Source organism: Lepus europaeus, chromosome 4, assembly GCF_033115175.1.
Source record: "Lepus europaeus isolate LE1 chromosome 4, mLepTim1.pri, whole genome shotgun sequence".
Lineage (NCBI taxonomy): Eukaryota > Metazoa > Chordata > Mammalia > Lagomorpha > Leporidae > Lepus > Lepus europaeus.
This window is the reverse complement of record NC_084830.1, coordinates 76,491,996-76,511,421: the sequence shown is the minus strand read 5'-3', so window position 1 is coordinate 76,511,421 and position 19,426 is coordinate 76,491,996. Positions and strand designations below refer to the sequence as shown.

The following is a 19,426-nucleotide window of genomic DNA, read 5'->3' as shown; positions in this document are numbered from 1 at the left end:
TTTAAGATTTAGTAAAGCATATTAGCAGTGATTTGAAAACAAAGACCAAACAAATACAGGTAATGTAAAAAATGCACCACTGACCAGTATTTCAAATCATCTAAAGCTTTAAATTACATATTTGATTGCTAATATATTTTCCTTTAGTTTATGCTTATAAAAAAGAAACAATTCTTAACCATATTACTACCTGTTTTTCATGAGCTATAATAATTTATTAAAGTCAACGGGAAGATCACTGAGCAGTGAAATTTCTTCAACACAAATTCTAGTGTACAAATAAAAAAGTGTGACTAATTGGGAAAGGGAGAGCTGGAAATGGAGGAGAGACTATTAGGTGGGAGTGCATTGAGCATAAAAACGCCAGAAACTGCAATTCATCAAACAGGAAGTCCTGAAGTCACATGACATACAGGAAAACAAGATTTTAAAAATAAATGAAAAAGGAGCAAGGTGGGAAGGTTCAATAAAACTTAGATAAAAAAAAAATGAAGAGGCATTTAAGAGATACGTTACAAGCCTGTGTTTTTTTAAAAAGAAATTCTAAGAATAAGATATATTTTAAAAATTTAGTGACAGTGAGGAACTACTTTCACTTTCTAGTTGTGTTTCCCTAATATTTACTTAGTAATCACATCTGCTAACGTTCAAAGAAAACAACTACTTTTCTCCTAAAATATACAATCAAATTTTCACAACTATTTTTCTTCTCCAAAACAAAAAAACTTAGTATATTATTTTCACAATTAAGTCAAGATAAATCATCTCGTTAAATTGACCTTACCCATTAATGTTGCTAGAAGACACAAGGAGTACATTTCTTTGTCAGCTTGCTCCTGAAGTTCCTTAGATGACAGTTTACCAGTAACAGCAATCTCTTCTTGTTTCACAGTGTGGGCTGAGTGTGCTGCAGCAGACTGGCCACCTTCTGCTTTACTTTTCAGAATCTCTATTGTAATTCTGTCACCATGCTGTAAAGGAACTGGTTCCTTTTCCATCCCTGCTTGTGGTGGCATTAACTCTTTAGGAGGAAAACCATATCGAATACACTGCAAATATGGAGGAATGTTGAATTCTCTGGCTATACTTTCCTGAAGTTCAAAAAAGGTTGTTGAAGATTTAAGTGTAACCATGGACTGCCGCCCATCATTAGTTGTTATTCGGATCTTCTTCTCCTTAGAAGTTGTAGGTGAATAAGGAGCCTTGGTGGGGGTGGCAGGTGCAGAGGATGGGCCATCACGAATGGTACTGGGAGAAACAGTCCTGGGATGCCCTTTTGGTTCTTGTTTTAACTTCTCTGTTTTCCGTTTCTGCATTGCAGAAGCCTGTTCCGTAATATTCTGTTGAATAGTTCTTTCAGTTTTACTCATGTTTAACTCCTCTTTGTGTAAAGTTTTTGTTTTCTGTCCAGTAAGTATAATTTTAGTTGGGAGCTGAGACTCTGACTCTTGTCCTTGTGCATCTCCAACTCTTTGGGCATGAGCACCATCTATATTTACAGGGGTATAATCATCAGGATTCTTTTTGGCAGTCTGATGCAATATAGTATGGACAACTTTCTGAACTAGGATTTCACTCCCAAATTCACCTGGAAAGTGCTTGGTAACAAGTTTCATTGCAACATCATAAACATTACTATTCAAAGATGAATCACTTTCATACTGGAACCAATATACTGTTTCTCTGACCACTCTTCCACCCCATTCCAAAGTAATAGGAAAAGCTTCTGGTAGATTGTCATACTCTTTTCCATCCCAAAAGTGTTTGAATCCACAACCACATTTGCCACCAGTGGACCTAGAATTAGTTCTGTCTCCATCCAAATACACAATTGACCCATCTCCTCTGACCCTCCGCACAGATGTGCCATGGCACCAATTACAAGCTGTTAGATTACTCAATCCATAGTCTGGTACCAGAACATCTTTCACTGTATCGTATGAGCAGACCAAATTGTTCAAGGGAAAGCTGTAATTTTTGTCAGGCCTCAGCTGTCCGTGAGTGCTTTTTGCCAGGTTATACAGTTTCCCTCCTGGAGCCAACCACTCTGGAGGAACATGAAGTTCAGAGAGGGCACCACAGAGCAAACATTTGTGAAGACGATTATCCATTACTGCTTTTTTAGCAGCTGCTGTAACTTCTTCGGGCTGAACTCCTATCACCCCAGTCCTCCTGTAGAAATACTGATGGACATCAGCAACCAAACTAGGATGGATACCATGTTTGTCCATAAAGACTTCTTCCATAGCAGCAACAAGCCTAAGTAAGTACTTATCTTGCAAACTTCTGTCTCCTCCAATAACACAACCACCATCATCCTCAAGTTTGATGTACTTTTTGATAAGGTCCTGAGGCACACCCCATGCTTTAGGTAGTAAATTCATAGGCAGTTTGGGCAAAGCAGCCCCTTTTATGCCCACCAAGGGGATATAATGGTTTCTACCAGAACTACTCCACGCAATACAGATTGGTTTGTTCAAGTGACCATCTCTCCCAGTGCACTTCTCTGCTGGGATGAGTCCAGGCAGAAAGGTGGCTGAATAATCGCCAGAGCTTCTCATACCACTGAGGGAATCTAACAGAATAATGGGACGATGTAACACATTCGCAAGGCCAAATATGTGGATGTTCCTCAGACCCAAAGGAACACCCTCAGGTGGTACAAACAGAGGGTCACACTCATTGATAATGTCCTCCCACTCAGCAGCATCGATGAAGTCATGGAACAGGGCTTGGTATCGGGCCAAGTGCTGCTGAAAGTGCTGCTTCAGATTCTCTCTCAAGGCATGCCAGAAAAGCTCCCGGCCTACCAGCGCACGAGACACAGCATGCACCAGGCAGTGTCCATCCCCGTCCACATGCACTGGAATGAGGCATTCCTGACTTTTATTGGCCCGCTTGATGTCCTCAAGAGTGTCATGCAAATACAGAAGGCTTCCGGAGCGGTCCTTGCCATAGCCCACCGTGTTCACATGTTCTGGTTCTATGAGGAAGGCGCGGTCACCCAGTAAAGCGCAATCGAACAGTTCCCCTTGGTTCATGTCCCGGAGAAGCTTGGCTCGGCCTGTCTGTTTGTCCATGCCATAGCGAGCTAATATGGGCGACAACAATTTGCAGTGGTAGTTGGAAAGGCCCATCACCTTTACCAGTTCCGTGTTCTTCTTGGGTGCCCCCGTCACCCCGAGCAGCGCGTTCCGCAGCAGGTTGTGCAGCACCACGTCCGGGTCGGTCACCTCCTCCACCCCCAGCAGCTGTTGCTGCTCGTGCCGCTGTCCGCACTCGGTACACTCGATGCTGACAGAACCGGAGGCCGGGAAGAACAGACGCGCCTGGCACTTCGGATCCGGGCAGCTCCCGGAAAGGATTCTCCGATCTCTCCGCTTCGAGAGCCCCCCCGGAGCTATCGCCGCCGCCGCCGCCAGAGACGACGGAGTCTGCGGAGCTTCAGGGGGTGGAGGTGGCGGCGGCAGCGGAGGCGGCGGCGGCGGCTGAGACATAGCTCTCGGCTCTCGTGTCTCGCTCCGCGTCCCAAGCGACCCTCAAAGGCTCATAGCCCAGAACCCCACCAGCCGGACTCGCGTCTAGTCCAGGCCCAGGGCGAATCACTTTCCTTTCCCTACCAGCTCCTCCTCCTCCTCCTCCTAAGTGAAGGCGGAAGCGCCGGACGTTGTTTCTCTTCTTACTTCTCCACTGCCGTTGCCGTTGCCCCGAACGTAACGGCCACCACCCCACCCCACACTCACACTCACTCACTCTCGCTCTCTCTCCCTCAGAGACACAGACATACACGCCCTCACTGAGAGTGCGCAGGCGCAGCTTCCGCTCTGCCCTCTGGGAATTAGAGTCTTTTAGCCTCTCTCTTGGCTACCGAGCGCTAAGAGCTTGGGTCCACAAGAAACTACAAATACCGTGAGACCTAGCGGCCCAGCGCCCGTGGAGAGGAGGAAGAGGAAGGCTGAGGAACGGGGGCAGAGAGGAAGATGGTGATTTCGCGTTGCCTCCTGGGAGTTGTAGTTTTAACTAGCTCTCCTTTGTCGGTTTCCCCACTCTGTGGCCAAAACAAGTGAGTCCGAGAGACCACATTTCCTAGGATGCCCTGCGGTGCGTCCAGTTGCGCAGCCCTCTTAGGCGGAGGAATGATGTAGGGAAGCTTGATAAAAACAAGAGTTAAAGGAATAGGTGTCGGACGAGAGGGTCTGAAGTTCGCGACGGCTAGAAAGGGAGGGGAGTGGAAAAGCCGTCAGTACAGAAGGTACGGTAAATAAGTGTCCAGGGATAGGGCGGTCTGGGAAGTTGAATGGAACGGCCTAGGCCGGGCTGGAGGACATAAGAAAACGGGGGGAAAGAATTTGATTCTTGAGGTATCTTCTAACGTCTTTTTTATGCCCCACGTCTCCACTCTGATTTCTACCGCTATACCAAGCCTCCGAGGCGCCTGAGCCCCCATCTCTTTTCCCCCCTTACTCTGGCGGAGGTCACTGGGGCGCCATTTGGTTTCACGCTCCCTGCATGTCTCTGCGGTTTATCATACAAATGACAATACCTGGGATGTGCATAGGGTCTATGTACTAGCTATACTTTCATTTGCTATACTTTCATTTTTAACTAGCTATACTTTAATTTGCTCCTTACAAGCTCTGCCACCTCCCTGTGAATATTGACAGTTGTCGTTTGTTCTTAATATGTGCCTTGCGCAGCATTTCTATATTCGATATCATTTGATTTTCATAATAGCCCTCTCTGAAAATTAATCCAGGAAAAAAAAGTGATTCGTTGAAGTTCACGCAGCCGTGAAGTGACTGGATAGGCATTCAGACCTCAGTCTGTACCGATTTTGCAGGTGTGGGCCCAGGCAGGAAAGGTAAAGCCAATATTATGTAGAATTAATAACTCAAGTTTAGTTGCTACTGCTTTATAGTTTACATCATACGTTCACATATGTTTGATCCTCACACCAGTCCTGGAATACCTTTACCAGGTACTGTTGTCATCGCTTACAGTTAGGGAAACTGAGATTAGAAGGAATTAAATGAGTTGTCCAAAGGCAAGGTCCCAGTGTGAACTGGAGCCCAATCCCAATTACTTTTTACATTACTTTCTACGAGACAGCTGTTACACCTGACATTTAGCTGGGCTTCAGGGTAGGTTACCTACACCTTTGTTTTATTATTTGCGTTTGAAAACTGCCTCTTCTTGCAAAACAGTTCATATATTACTAGAAAACCAGTGTTATTTTAGTTGTCATCATACAGTCAGCCTCCTTCAGTTATTCTGGAGAGTCTTGCTTTCTGAAACTTTAATATCACCTTAGATAAGGGGACTATCTCACAATTTCTGAAACTTTTGGAACACAATAGAGACACAAGGGCAGTCCATGAGATCATTTGAGTCTTTTGTAGCTGACACGGAAACTGTCTGCCTTATAAGGTTCTTTTAGTAAATAGCATTTGATACTCTGAAGTGGACTATATACAGGATAGGCAGTCACAAAGGGTACTAGTACTGATTTGCAACTGATAATCGTCTACAGTTTTCAGCAGAAGAAATTATGGTTGAGAGAGGAATTTTTCAAATTTTACTCGTGAAAAAATGTTAATTCTGGAACATACCTTCATTACAGGGCAGATAATATGACCTATTTTGAAGGGGTTAGTTCTTAGTAAAGGTTTTCTCGAGAAACTAATTCAGGAAAAATTATTTTTATTCTGACAATAGGATAATAATAGTTGCCTAGGTTGTTCTTAGAACTGGTTTTTCATTAAATGCTTGTAGTTTAGAAATTGGATATGCCCTTAAGTGGAAATGATTTTCTGCTGAGGCTGTGTAGTTACAGCTGCAGTGAAACTTCATTTTCCTCTTAGAGAATCCTTCGAGTTGAATTATTAAAACTTGGGGGCACATGAGATGACAGCAGTCTGCAGTTCTAATCCTGTCATGCGCTTTTAGGCCTTACCATCACCAAGCCGCATGCTCCCTTACTGATGGAACATACGAATAGGGAAGCCGGCTTTTTAAATTGCAGCTGAATATGTCATTCTGAATTACACCTGAACAAAATAGCCCCTTCCCACTCTACTTAGGAAATGGAAAGTCTTCCTCTGGCTTGTTAAGTGAGCACAATCTTGCATTGATCTGGTGTTCATCTTCCCATGTGGAACTGACTGGTTAGAACAATCTTTCCCAAACTAAGTTTTATATTTAAATTCATTTCTTACTACATCTGTAATGGTTTTAAGAATTATAGTTTTGAGGGCACAGCGGTTTAAAGCCCCAGCCTGGAGTGCCAGCATCCCATATGGTTGCAGGTTTGAGTCCTGGCTGTTCCACTTCCAATCCAGCTCTCTGCTATGGCCTGGGAAAGCAGTAGAAGATGGCCTAAATCCTTGGGTCCCTGCACCCACGTGGGAGACCTAGAAGTAATTCCTGGCTCCTAGCTTCGGATCAGCTCAGCTCTGGCCGTTGCAATCATCTGGGAAGTGAACAAGTGGATGGAAGACCCCTCTCTCTGTCTCTCTCTCTCTCTCTGTAACTCTGTTTTTCAAATAAATAAAAATAAATATTTGAAAAAAAAAGAATTATGGTTTTGAGGAAAAAACAGAAATATGCAGGTATGAAGTATTATTTGCAGGAAGGGGGCAAGTAGATAAGTTCCTGAGCAGTTGCACAAATAAATTAGATCATTTAATTTGAAAGTCATTCATTTAACAAGTTTGTAGTTACAAAGTTCTTAAAGAAAATGAACATAAATAAAAGGTCAGTGGTATTAACAATGCCACATTCAGTATATGAATTCTTTTTTATTTTAATTTTTTTTTTATTTATTTGAAAGGCAAAGTTACAAAGAGAGGAGGGGAGAGGATGTGAGAGAGAGAGAGAGAGAGAGAACACGCAAGCAAGCTTCCATCTGCTGGTTTATTCTCTAAATGGCCTCAAGGGCCGGGGCTGGGCCAAACTGAAGCCTGAAGCTTCTTCAGGGTCTCCCACATGGGTACAGGGGCCCAAAGACATAGACCATCTTCTGCTGCTTTCCCAGGCACATTAGCAGGGAGCTGGATCTGAAGTGGAACAGCCAGCTTTTGAACTGGCACCCATATGGGATGCCAGTGACACAAGCAGAGGCTTAACCTGCTGTACCACAACACCATGCCTGTGAGTTAATTCTTTACTGGCACTTAGAAGGCATGGAAACTTACAAGAAGAGAATAAATTAAAAAAAAATTTTTTTATTTATTTGTTTCAAAGGCAGTTACAGAGAGGCGGAGACAGAGACACTGCAGGCGGTGGCTTTACCTGCTATGCCACAGTGCCAGCCCCTGAAAATTCTTTTAGGGCAAAGGTATTATACACTGTTTTCTTTCTTTTTATTTTATTTATTTATTTATTTATTTTTTTTTTTTTTTGAGAGGCAGAGTTAGACAGTAAAGAGAGACACAGAGAAAGGTCTTCCTTTTTCTGTTGGTTCACCCCCCAAATGGCCACTGCGCCAATCCAAAGCCAGGAGCCAGGTGCTTCCTCCTGGTCTCCCATGCAGGTGCAGGGCTCAAGTACTTGGGCCATCCTCTACTGCCTTCCCGGGCCACAGCAGAGAGCTGGACAGAAGAGGAGCAACCGGGACAGAACCCGGCGCCCCTACCGGGACTAGAACCTGGGATGCCAGCAAACGCAGGCGGAGGATTAGCCTAGTGAGCCGCGGCGCCGGCCCACTGTTTTCTTATATAGCCCTGGGAGCACAGAAAGCCTCTAACCCTTAACTGAAATCCATGTGCTCCTTTCTTCCCCACTATGTTCTATGATCTTAATTACCTAGTTAAGACTAACCTAATTGCTGGGCCAGCGCCGTGGCTCAACAGGCTAATTCTCCGCCTAGCAGCGCCGGCACACCGGGTTCTAGTCCCGCTCGGGGCACTGGATTCTATCCCGGTTGCCCCTCTTCCAGGCCAGCTCTCTTATGGCCCGGGAGTGCAGTGGAGGATGGCCCAAGTGCTTGGGCCCTGCACCCCCATGGAGACCAGAAGAAGCACCTGGCTCTTGCTTTCGGATCTGCGTGGTGCGGCGGCCATTGGAGGGTGAACTAACGGCAAAGGAAGACCTTTCTCTCTGTCTCTCTCACTGTCCACTCTGCCTGTCAAAAATTAAAAAAAGAAAAAGATTAACCTAATTGCCCAATTAACTTTCTTTTTTATTAGTATTATTTTTTAATGACGAAGAGAGATGGCTTCCACTGCTGGTTCATACCTCAAGGGCTGAGGCTGGGTCAGCCAGTCAAGAACCAGGAGCTCAACACCATCCAGGTGTCCCTTGTACAGGGAGGAACCCAATTAATGGAGCCATCACTACTGCTTCCCAGGGTCTGCCTTAGTGGGCTGCTGGAGTTGGGAGCTGGAGCTCAGAATCAAAGCAGACATTCTATTGTGGAACATAGGCATCTGGACCACTAGGTTAAATGCCTGCTCCCTAATTAAATTTCTCAGGTTCTTTGAGGAATAGATAATCTTGTTCTTGTCTTGGTATTCCAGATCGGAAAATGAGCTGCGCACCTATGGTTAGCTGTTCTGATACAAACCTCTTCCACTATCCCAGCATCTCTAGTATCTGAACTGCCAAAATTCAGTTAAAACTGAAACCCATTATTTTCATCATTTTTGGATGAAACTTCTAGACTTCCTGTATTGCTTTAAAAAAGCATGGTAAATATTAAAGCAAAAGTCATTTACTTTTAGCAACTGTACAAGCATCAGTGTTCTTGATTTTTTATATTTTGCATTAGTAAAGAGATCATAATTTTGGGATTGATACAAGTCAGCTCATACATACTTGCTCTTATAAAATGTGCATCTATACCAAGAGTAGACTGCTTTGCTCCAGATCCCTACCACATATATTCTGACCTCCAGTCTCAAGCTTTTGTTAAAGTTGTGGTGGGCATGGGTGAGACTGAATTCCGAAATAGGAATTTAAGGAATGCAGAAGGCCAGCTCTGTCCCAGTGGGGCTAAGCATTTAATAGAAGAGAAGGCTAAAGTAAATTGTACATACATAAAGCACATGATTAATCAAAATGCACAGGAAACAAATACTAAAACACTATGAAACATTTATTGAGGGCTTATAATGGGGCAGCTGTTTTTAAATATATTTCTTTGGTCTTTCAGACACTCCTGTAAGTGCAACTCATGCTTGGTACAGCAGTTAACGTGTTGCTTGGGATACTCACATGCTGTATTAGAGTGCCTGGGTTTTAGTCCCCATTCCACTCCTGTTCCAGCTTCCTGCTAATGCACACCCTGAGAGGCAGCAGTGATGGGGCACATACTTAGGCCCCTAATACCCTCATGGGAGACCAAGATGGAGTCCTGGACTCTTGGCTTCCTTGCCCAGCCCCAGCTGATGTGGGTATTTGGGAAGTGAACCAGTAGATGGATGGATGGTCTGTCTCTCTCTGACTCTTACACTCTCACTTTAGCTCTTATTCTCACCTGCTCTTTCAAAATAAGTAAAAATAAGCACTCCTTTGAGATAGTACTATTGTCCTTATACAGCTAGGATTTAACTCCAAAAAGTTACCATTTTTATCAACACCTAGCCAGCAAGTAGCAGAGCTGGACTTCAAATCAAGGTTTTCCTGCTTACTGATTTGAGAGAATGAGTCAAGAAGTGAGCATGAACTGTTGACCATTGGCCGAACTTGGTTTTGGTATGTTTTTGCCAGACCACCAGTGGCTTCACTTTTTTTTAATAGTGCCTTTGGTCAGTGCCAGCACTTCACTCTTTCAGGTCTGACCCCAAGTCCCCTTGAGACAAGTTACCGGCACAGCCCCAGAACCTCTTCTGTTTTCTGTATCAAGCAGTAACTGGAGAAAGAAGGAGCTATTCTCAAAAGGCTGTTGGAGAATTATGTTCAAAGGTGAAAGAAAAACTTTGTGAACAAGAGTTGCAGAGAGTATTTGGGTAAGAAAGATTGGCAGTATTTGTCATTAAAGAGTAGTTCTCAAACTTAAGCAAGCATCAGAATAAAATAGAGGGCTTACTAAAACACAGACTGCTTGGGTTGTACCCCAGGTGCTTGGGCTGTACCCCAGAATGAACATGTCTGGAGTAGAACCTGAGAATTTACATTTCTAGCAAGTTCTTTGGTTGCTAATACTGCTACTCCATGCAGCACCCTGTAAATTACTGGTTGCCAGACTGTACGGTGCTCTGGGAAGATCCTGTTACTATTCTACTTGTAGAATGCTTAGAAAATAAGTTAAAAAGAAAATTTAAATCATCAGTTATCAATTAGAGGTTGCAGTTTGTTAACTGTTTTTTGCGCCATCACCATTTAAGGTCATCATGTTTTTTTTTTTTTTTTTTTTTTTTAAAGAAAGCTTTTACTTAATGAATACGAATTTCATAGGTACAGCTTTAGGAATATAGTGGATCTTCCTCCCATATCCGCCCTCCCACCCCCACTTCTGTCCCACCTCCTGAAGGTCTTCTTTTCTTTTTTCTTTTTTTTTTTTTAATATTTATTTTATTTATTTGAAAGACAGAGTTACAGAGAGAGGTAGAGAGAGAGAGAGAGAGAGAGAGGTCTTCCATCTGCTTGTTCACTCCCCAGATGGCCACAACACTGAAGCTGAACTGATCCCAAGTCAGGAGCCAGGAGCTTCTTGCGGGTCTCCCACACGGGTGCTGGGGCCCAAGCACTTGGGCCATCTTCTACTGCTTTCCTAGGCCATATCAGAGAGCTGGAGGAGCAGCCAGGACTAGAACCAGTATCCATATGGGATGCTGGCACTTTAGGCCAGGGCTTTAACCCACTGTGCCACAGTGCCAGCCCCATTGTCTTCTTTTCTATGCAAATATAGCATGTACCTTTTTTTTTTTCAAAGGATTTATTTATTTACTTGAAAGGCAGAGAAAGAAGAGCAGGGAGAGAGAGCGCCCAAATAGCCGCAATAACCAGGGCTGGGCCAAACTGAAGCCAGGAGCTTCTTCCTGGTCTCCAATGTGGGTGCAGGGACCCACGTGCTGCTTTTCCAAGCACGTTAGCAAGGAGCTGGATCAGAAATGGAGAAGCCTGGACTTGAACCTGAGCTTATATGGGATGCCGATGTTGCAAGCAGCTTAACCCACTTTACCTTAATGCCAGCCTAAAAATTGTTTTTTAATGTGGACTTCAAAGGTCTAGATTTGTACTGTCCAATACAGTAGCCACTTGTCACGGTGGCTAAATTTAACTAAAATGAAATAACAAACTTCAGCTGCAGGAGGCATAGTGTAAGTGCCTACTAGCCACATGCGACTGGTGGCTGTTCCCCTGGCCAGCGCAGGCAGAGAATATTTCACCACTGCAGACAGTTCCTTGGGGCACTTCGGACATGTTACCCTGTGGAATTCGACCTTTACCACGTGGAGATAGCCCAGCGGCCTGAACACTAAGCCATATAAGCCACATTCCCTAGCTTTATGCTGTCATCTGTGGTTATTACTTTAATCACCAAGTAATTACTAAAGTCCCAGCAGAGAAGAATTTTGCTCAGTGCTTGGAGCAAGATGCTGAAGAGGGGGGCGCACCCACTGTGACAGCAGAAATGTTTACTGCATGGAAATTCTTCCTCAGTTACTCAATTCAGCATTTCCTGTTTTCGTTAAGGCAAATGGTGATTTCCTTTAAAATTCACAAGGCACAATTTGGTTTTATATAAAATTAAATCTCAAAATCTTAGTCATTAAATCTCTGGGGTTTTTCTTTGGTTTTTAGAGAGGGAATTCTGAAGCCAATATATTGAAAAGTTAACATCTGTTAAATCCGATAGTTGGTGTATACATTTTTTTTTTTGACTACTGAGTTAGTGAGAGAGAGAGACAGAGAGTTATAGGCAGTGAGAGAGAGATGGAAAGAAAGGTCTTCCTTCCGTTGGTTCACTCCCCTAATGGCCGCTATGGCTGGCACTGCGCCGATCCAAAGCCAGGAGCTGGGTGCTTCCTCCCGGTCTCCCATGCGGGTGCAGGGACCCAAGCACTTGGGCCATCCTCCGCTGCCCTCCCGGGCCACAGCAGAGAGCTGGACTGAAAGAGGAGCAACCGGGACAGAATCCGGCGCCCCAACTGGGACTAGAACCCGGGGTGCCGGCACCGCAGGCGGAGGATTAGGCAAGTGAACCACGGCGCCAGCTGTATACATTTTTTTTGAAGATTTATTTACTTGAAAGGTGGAGGTACAGAAAGGGAGATTGAAAGGAAGAGAAAAAGAAGTCTTCCATCTGCTGGTTCACTCCCCAAATGATCACAACTTCCAGGGCTGGGCCAGGAGCTGCATCCCAGTCTCCCATGTGGGTGCAGAGGCCAAAGCACTTTGGCCATTCTCCACTACTTTCCCAGGCACATTAGCAGGGAACTGGATTGGAAGTAGAGCAGCCAGGACACAAACTGGCACCCATATGGGTGCTCTCTCTCCTTCCCTCTCTATCATTCTTTCAAATAAAGTTTAAAAAAAAAAAAAAAAACTGGTAAATCTCAAAATCCAAGTTGAGTCCCTGACTCTGTTGTGGGTTGCAGGATGGGGAGTGACTGCACAGGACACAAGAGAATTTTGGGGGATGTTGAACATTCTCTTTACCTTGAATATGGTGATAGCGACATGGATTTCTACATTTGCCCAAACTCCTCAGACTATTGTTAAGATGTGTGGGGTTTTTTGTGTTGGTTTTTTTTTTTTTTTTTTTTTTTTAAAGATTTACTATTCAGTTTGAAAGGCAGAGTTACAGAGAAGAGAAGAGACAGATCTTCCATCACTAGTTCACTCTCCAAATGGCTACCGTGGCTGGGGCGGGGCCAGGCTGAAATCAGGAACCAGGAACTCCATCTCGTTCTCTCATGTGGGTGACACTTGGGCCATCTTCTGTGCTTTCCCAGGCACATTAGCAGGGAGCTGGATCGGAAGTAGAGCAGCTGGAACTTGAGCCGGCTTCCATATGGGGTACTAGCATTGCAGGCAGTGACTTAAATTACTGTGCTACAGTGCTGGCGGAAGGTGTGTTTTGTTGTTTGTAAATTATGCTTCAACAAAGTTGATTTTAAAAGTAAAATTTAAAAAAAAGTTGAGTTTAGAATTCCACCTCCATTCTCTAAAGCATGCCTCTTGAAATATTCATTTATTTTTTAAGGCCCAATAGTCAATATACAGGACCCTGTGTGCCTGGCCTTTGGAAGCTTTGATTGCCTAATTTGTGTGCTTCAGCCACCCTGGCCTGCTTGTGAGTCTTCAAACACTCCAAGTACATTCCTGCCTCAGAACCTTTGCACCCAGTCTTCTGCCTGAAAAACTCTTCCCAGAGAATTCATGTAGGTGTCTGCTCAAATCTCAGCTCCAAATATGTTTCTTAACAAGCATCTCCAAAAGAGCACCTCCATCTCTTTCTCCCTTCCCTTATCCCATTCATTTTCATTACACCACAAATCATTATTGGAAATTATAGTTACTTGTCCATTGTCCTGTTTTCCCACTAGTCTGTAAGTAAGGCTGTTCATATGGCTGGCAGTTTGTTGATTGTTGGGTTCCCTGTGCCAGGCACATAGTAGCCTCAATAAATATTGTTGAATGAATGAATGGCTACCATTTGTGGTAGTTTGTTTCAGCCTGGGAGCCAAGCAAATGTTGCAGCAGAAGCCACTAATTCTCTGCTACAGGGATTTTAAAGATTTTGTGTTATTTGATGCTAAAGTAATAAATATTATGACTTCCAGATGAGCTTCATAAAGCATGAAGTTTTGAGTGCCTGAGTTTGCATGGACTTTCAGATTATGTTTGTACAGGTTGAAGGCTTTAAAGAACATCATGACAAAATCTATACAGAAAAGTTTCATGATCATTTTGATAGAGAAAAGAGGTCCAAGAGTTGAGTCATAGCATTTCACAGAGTAGCCTAGACATGGCAAACTCAAAAGAATCCATACTGTAAACTGTCAGTGCTGCAAACATACCCACACGTATATGTGTATATTTATGTTTGAAAAAACTAGTCACTGTCAGTGGAATAGTAAATACACAATGGGGTATTTTGGTTCCCAATATTCAAAAATACTAACCTTATTTTAAAGTGAATGAGACAGTTTTACAAAGGTCTTTTTTTTTTTTTTTTTTTTTATTTGACAGGTAGAGTTATAGACCGTGAGAGAGAGACAGAGAGAAAGGTCTTCCTTCCGTTGGTTCACTCCGCTAATGGCCGCTATGGCTGGTGCTGCACTGATCCGAAGCCAGGAGCCGGGTACTTCCTCCCGGTCTCCCATGCGGGTGCAAGGCCCAAGCACTTGGGCCATCCTCCACTGCCGTCCCAGGCCACAGCAGAGACCTGGACTGGAAGAGAAGCAACTGGGACTAGTACCCAACGCCCCAACCAGGACTAGAACCTACAAAGTTCTTAAGTAGAACTCAAAATTGGAATGCCTGGATTTTGGAACTCCCGAACTTTTGTTAAAATACGAGATTTGGGTTAGGCATTCGGCACAGTGGTTTAGATACCACTTGGAATGCTCACGTCCCAGATTGGAGTGCATGGGTTTGAGCTCTGGCTGCACTTCCAATTCCAGCATCCTGGTTATACTCATCTTGGGAGGTAACAGGTGATGGTTCAAGTAATTGAGTCCTTGCCACCCATGTATGAGACCTGGATTGAGTTTTCAGCCTCTGACTTTGGCCTGGCCCAGTTGTAAGCATTTGGAGAATGAACCAGCAAATGGAAAATCTGTCTCTGTCTCTCTGCCTTTCAAATAAATAAAAATTTTAAAAATAATAAAAATTGAAATATGACATGTGATTATCTGGAACTAGCAGCAAAAGCCATAGAAGTTATTATGATAATGTATTTGTACAGATATTATTTTGCATTGACATTATTAAACATAGACACATTTAATATAAATTAGATTAGATGTTGAATCTTAATGCACATAAGCCTAACATTTTGCAATTTAAATTAGCGTTAATTTGAAATGGTGAGACCAAATCTCCAATGTTATTACAGTAGAATGCTTTTCACTGCAGTGGTGTTATATTTGCCTCTTCCTCCTCTCTTTCCCCCTTATTTAGAAACTGAATGATGCCTCTGGGGTTAAAGAAAATAATATTTAAGCATCTACTTGAATGCAATGCTTGTATCTTCATTCTAGTAACAATCAAGTTTCTGTAGAAGAGCCTGAGCCTTCTCTGGAACCATTTAGCTCTGTCCTCTAAACAGTCTGATTCAGTTCCTTTCCTGCGTATGACATGAAAAGCAAAACAAGAAGTACCTGACTGGATTTTTTTTATCCATAGTTGCATAAGACATGTTTTAATAGGTGAGAGAAGAGCAAAAGTCCAAGCCTGGGGATCGTTTACATAAGCCGTTTCGTATTCTAAGATGTAAGTTCACCATGATGATGATGAAAAAGACTTTAAATCCAAGGCAGTCTGCACACCGAAGGTTTTCATTTCGGAGGGCAGCAGTTTAGTGTGTAAGTTCTTCAGCACTAGGTGTCAGCAGACCACACTGGAGAGTAGCTCAAATTAAGCCCTGCGAAACAGCAATACATGGACAATAGTACATTTTTAAAAAAGATTTATTTATTTGAGAGGCAGAGTTAGAGAAGGAGAGACAGAGAGAGAGAGATCGTGCATCTGCTAGTTCATTCCCCAAATGGTCACAATGACCGGGGATGGGCCAGGTAGAAGCCAGGAGTTAGGAGCTTCCTCCGAGTCTCCCTCTTGTGTGCAGGGGCCCAAGGACTTGGGCCATCTTCTGTTGCTGTCTCAGGTGCCTTAGCAGGGAGCTGGATCAGAAGTGGATTAGCCAGTACCTGAACCAATGGCCATATGGGATGCTGGCACTGCAGGTCATGTTTTTAACCTGCTGAAACACAGTGCCAGCCCCAATAGTACATTCTTTACAAAGACACATCCCACACAGCATTTTCCTGTTCAAATGTTCATTTCACACACCCTGGAATTTAGCAGGATGTATTCCACAAATTCTCTGGATATTAATATTAAGCAGAGGGAAGAGTGCTATAGCCAAATAGCAGTAAATTAGTTCTGTTCATTTTCTAGGGTTTCTCAGAGCCTTTCTACCCTAATGACATTGTGACTTTCTGGGAAACGGCATTAATGGCTCCAGCATGTCTAAGGAGAGAAAGGGCTTAAGTCAAGAGGGCTTGGAGCCTAGGACTAGGATATATCCTCCAGTTACATTTGCTTGTTTTGCACATTATTTGCTTCAGAATGTGTATTTTGGTGATGTGAAGATGCTGATAGAGATAGTAGGAGTGTTAGTGCCTTTGAGCCACCTTTTGGCACTGTTATGCAGCACCCTCACACTTTGGCTATGAGAGCATTTTTGAACCTGGATCAGAGACGCATGCTTCATGAAAAACCAATACAAATAGTGCCTCTTGTTATAGTTTCTGCATTTGTCATTGTTTTTTTTTTTTTTTTAAGATTTATTTATTTATTTGAGAGAGTTACACAGAGAAAGGAGAGGCAGAGAGAGAGAGAGGTCTTCCATCCGATGGTTCACTCCCCAGTTGGCCGCAACGGCCGGAGCTACACTGATCTGAAGCTAGGAGCCAGGAGCTTCTTCCAGGTCTCCCACGTGGGTGCAGGGGCCCAAGGACCTTGGCCATCTTCCACTGCTTTCCCAGGCATAGCAGAGAGCTGGAATGGAAGTAGAGCAGCCAGGTCTCAAACCGGCGCCCATATGGGATGCCAGCGCTTCAGGCCAGGGCATTAACCCACCGCACCACAGCGCGCCAGCCCCATCATTGTTCTTGAAAAGGTCCTCTTCAAGGGTAGGCATTTAGCTTAGTGGCTAAATTGTCAGTAAAAATGCTTGCATCGCCCATTGGAGTACCTGGGTTTGATTCCCTGTTCCAGCTCCAGCTCCAGACTCCTGCTTCCTACTGGTACAGACCCTGGTAGCCTGCAGTGATGGTTCAAGTGATTTGGTTCCTGCCACCTACATGGGAGACCTAGGTTAAGTTCCTGGCTACTGGCTCCCAGCTTCAGTGCCAGCCCAGCCCTGATTCATTTTGGAGTGAACCAGTGAATGGAAGAGTGATGTTTCTTTCTACCTAAAAAAAAAAAAAAAAGTCCTCTTCCTCTCCAACATCAGTTAATATCTGCTTGTATTTTCTTGTAATTTAAGTGAGCTTTTCCCATATAATGTTTTATACCAAAGGAAATGTTTTTTTGTATATACTATAAAAGATAAATTCAACTTATTCTATTTATTGCAAAATACCAGTTGTCCCAAATCCTTGCATTGAATATGTTTTTATTTTGTTTTCAGGTACAGAATCCTTCAGAACAAAGCTCATCAATAAATTCAATATGTAAAACAGATAAGTGTAGTCCAAGTGTGGAGAATTAACCATCCCAACCAGGGGAAAATTCATCTTCTCATGAAACTTGAAATACTACCTCTGTAATATATTCATTAAAAACTTTACCCATTTTCAATTTGTTTCCTATTTCTGAGCTGTTCTCATACTTTAGTTAAGAAACCTATGAGCTTTATATAAAAAGAAGAAATTGAAATGGCTATTATGTAAAATAAATAATAACATGGTCTCACCCCCCGTTAGACTATAAAATTAGCACAGATTATTAAAGTAATGTCCAATCTTGGCAAGGGTTGGATATATCTCTTTAATAGAATACAGGGAACATTTAACTCAGTGGAACTATTATATTGCTATATAAGTTGATAATGTGCATCAAAAGTTTCGAATGTTCATGTCCTTTGCTCCAGGAGATCATTTGTAGGATTTAACTCTAAAGAAATAAATAGAAATATATGGGGAAATTTTACTGTGGCTTGTATTATTGATAACATTGAAAATGATCCTAGAGTACTCTTCAGCCATTAAAATGAAATTGTACAAAGGAAAATATTGAGTACTTGAAATTTATCATTGATCCAAACACCTTAATTATACTGTCTTAATTAACCCTAACAATGCCCCTAAGTGACAGGTATTATTCCCATTTATAGGCAAGAAGACAATCAGAGAAGTGAGGCACATTTGAACAGCTAGTAAAGAAGTTCTGGAATTCAACACATGTCTTTTTTTTTTTTTTTTAAAGTATGTATTTATCGAAAGGCAGAGTTACAGAAAGGCAGAGGCAGGGAGAGAGAGATCTGCTAGTTTACTCCCCAAATGGCTGCAACAGCCGAAGCTGGGTTGATCTGAAGCCAGGAGTCAGGAGCTTCTTCTGGATCTCCCACATGGGTAACAGGGGCCCAAGGACTTGGACCATCTTCTGCTACTTTCCCAGGCACAGTAGCAGGAAACTAGATCAGAGGTGGAGCAGCCAGGACTCAAACCCGCACCCATATGGGATGCCAGCACTGCAGGCCTTGGCTTTACCCACTATGCCACAGTGCTGGCCCATGCCTGTTTCTTTCTTTCTTTCTTTCTTTTTTTTTTTTTTTTTTTTTTTTTAAGATTATTTATTTGAAAGAGTTACACAAAGAGAGGAGAGGCAGAGAGAGAGAGAGAGAGGTCTTCTATCTGACTGTTTACTCCCCAGATGGCCACAACGGCCAAAGCTGTGCGGATCAGGAGCCAGGAGCTTCTTCCAGGTCTCCCACACCGGTGCAGAGGCCCAAGGACTTGGACCATCTTCTACTGCTTTCCCAGGCCATAGCAGAGAGCTGGATTGGAAGTGGAGCAGCCAGGTCTTGAACCAGTGCCCATATGAGATGCTGGCGCTTCAGGCCAGGGCGTTAACCCCCTGCACCACAGCGCCAGCCCCCATGCCTGTTTCTTAACCACTGTCCTAATGATATGAAAAATACTACTTACTGGTAAGTTGTTTTAATGCAGTTTAACTGACATTAAAATAAAAACTCCCTCCTAGATGCAATCCCTACTTCCTTTCTAAAATTACTATTTTTTCTCTCAAGATAAATCTACCTTTACATATAATTTTTATTAATTTGGGAAGTATTCCATGCCTGCCCTAAGAATTCAAACCATACAGAAGATTATCAAGTAGCTGAATCTTTGATCATTAGTGTTATCATTGTGTATGACAGGACACATTGGTGGGCTCTTTTTATGTTCTTTGGTTCTCTTCTTGCTCTAGTGTTGGCTTGTAGGCCCCTGGTGGGGATGGAGGAGTGCAGGTGTGGGTGGTTGGCTTTCAGCACAAAGGTTGGTTGTGTGTGGCGATTACAGACACTGGCTCGGAGCCAAACTGTCTAGGCTGGAATCTCAGCTCTGCTGTTTACCAGTTGTTTGAACTTGGGCGACTTGTTCGCCCTCCCTGTGTTTCAGTGTCTTCAGCTATAAGATGAAGATGACCATTGTTCTACTTAGGCTGTGATGAGGATTAAATCTGTTAACACATAGCATAGTGTAGAGTACAGCGCCTGGGACATAGTAAGTACTCAACCATTAGCTAT

The 19,426-nt window shown here is 43.3% G+C and overlaps 1 protein-coding gene and 1 long non-coding RNA gene across 4 annotated transcripts in view; one reads left to right on the top strand and one right to left on the bottom strand.

Annotated features, from left to right (window-relative positions):
* VCPIP1 (valosin containing protein interacting protein 1) overlaps positions 1–3,778 on the bottom strand; it is a 34,725-nt gene extending 30,947 nt beyond the window's left edge. Inside the window, exon 1 of the mRNA XM_062188404.1 lies at positions 785–3,778. Coding sequence (XP_062044388.1) covers positions 785–3,497 — 2,713 coding nt within the window. The 5' untranslated portion in view covers positions 3,498–3,778. The remainder of the gene's footprint in view (positions 1–784) is intronic.
* Positions 3,779–4,078: 300 nt separating this feature from the next.
* LOC133757705 (uncharacterized) lies at positions 4,079–18,369 on the top strand. Of its 3 annotated transcripts, XR_009865722.1 has the most exons (4): positions 4,079–4,252; positions 13,151–13,328; positions 15,298–15,384; positions 17,306–18,367. It is a non-coding gene; the product is annotated as an uncharacterized LOC133757705 (long non-coding RNA). The 3 variants fall into 3 exon arrangements; XR_009865720.1 differs by lacking the exon at positions 13,151–13,328 and having other exon boundaries at positions 17,306–18,369; XR_009865721.1 differs by lacking the exon at positions 15,298–15,384 and having other exon boundaries at positions 17,306–18,364.
* The last annotated feature ends 1,057 nt before the right edge of the window (positions 18,370–19,426 follow it).